This window comes from Myotis davidii, unplaced genomic scaffold, assembly GCF_000327345.1.
Source record: "Myotis davidii unplaced genomic scaffold, ASM32734v1 scaffold484, whole genome shotgun sequence".
NCBI classification, from domain to species: domain Eukaryota; kingdom Metazoa; phylum Chordata; class Mammalia; order Chiroptera; family Vespertilionidae; genus Myotis; species Myotis davidii.
Window position 1 is genome coordinate 71,584 of NW_006295459.1, and position 1,393 is coordinate 72,976.

At 55.1% G+C, this 1,393-nt stretch overlaps 1 protein-coding gene across 1 annotated transcript in view; it reads left to right on the plus strand.

Annotated features, from left to right (window-relative positions):
• TPP1 (tripeptidyl peptidase I) overlaps positions 1-1,393 on the plus strand; it is an 8,577-nt gene that overhangs the window by 3,524 nt on the left and 3,660 nt on the right. Inside the window, exons 6-8 of the mRNA XM_006770037.2 lie at positions 59-237; positions 495-693; positions 859-1,047. Of these exons, the coding sequence (XP_006770100.1) occupies positions 59-237; positions 495-693; positions 859-1,047 (567 nt within the window). The remainder of the gene's footprint in view (positions 1-58; positions 238-494; positions 694-858; positions 1,048-1,393) is intronic.

Sequence of the window (1,393 nt, forward strand, 5' to 3'; positions counted from 1 at the left end):
GCAGTAAAGTGAGGTTGGAGTCTAAAAGATCACTTCAAACCTAATCTCCTTCCCACAGTTGGGGGGCTGCACCGCTTTCCCCCCACATCATCCTTGAGGCAGCGCCCTGAGCCACAGGTGGCAGGGACTGTTGGCCTGCACCTGGGGGTGACCCCATCCGTGATCCGTGGGCGATACAACTTGACAGCACAAGACGTGGGCTCTGGCACAACCAACAACAGCCAAGCCTGTGCCCAGGTGAGCCAAGCAGGAGCCCCAGGGTCCTTGAAGCCTCCCCACGGAGCCTGACCGGCCAAGGGCCCGCTCTTATCCCCTATCCAAGGGGGAAGGTTGGGGAGATCCTCAGTAAAGTGGGGGTTGGGGTCTAAAAGATCTCCTCAAATCTGATCTTACCGCAGTGGGGGGCTAGTGTGATCTAGGATGCTATCTCTCGGTGCCATGTCCCTTGGGGCTATGTCCTCTGACGCATATATCTGCTTTGGCTCCCTCCGTAGTTCCTGGAGCAGTATTTCCATGACTCAGACCTGGCTGAATTCATGCATCTCTTTGGTGGGAACTTTGCACACCAGGCATCAGTAGCCCAGGTGGTTGGACAACAGGGCCGGGGCCGGGCTGGGATCGAGGCCAGTCTCGATGTGGAGTACCTGATGAGTGCTGGCGCCAACATCTCCACCTGGGTCTACAGTAACCCCGGTACTATCAAGGGGATTGGTTGGTGGGAAGAGGGATAGGAATGAGTGTTGATCTTTGCTCCCCCAAGAGAATCCCGTGAACTAGAGGGAGATCCTGACAACCTCCCTACCCCCACCCCCCCAAAAAATGACTGCCTTGTGCTCCCCTTCCCACAAAATAATGCAGGCCGGCATGAGTCACAGGAACCCTTCCTGCAGTGGCTCCTGCTGCTCAGTAATGAGTCAGCCCTGCCACCTGTGCACACCGCGAGCTACGGAGACGACGAGGACTCCCTCAGCAGCGCCTACATCCAGAGGGTCAACACTGAGTTCATGAAGGCTGCTGCTCGGGGTCTTACCCTGCTCTTTGCCTCAGGTGACCTCCTACTGAACACTTAAACACCCCCCAACCCACCCACCCACCCAACTGAGAGCTGTGACCCCACAGTGACCCCTGATCCTGATCTCTGACTCATCCTCTGAATTTAACAGGGGCCACTGACCTGACCTCTAAACTCTGACCTCTTGCACTAAGGACTACTAACTCTTTTTTTTTTTTAATATATTTTATTGATTTTTTACAGAGAGGAAGGGAGAGAGATAGTCAGAAACATTGATGAGAGAGAAACATCGATTAGCGGCCTCCTGCACATCCCCCACTGGGGATGTGCCCGCAACCCAGGTACATGCCCTTGACCGGAATCGAACCCGGGACCTTTCAG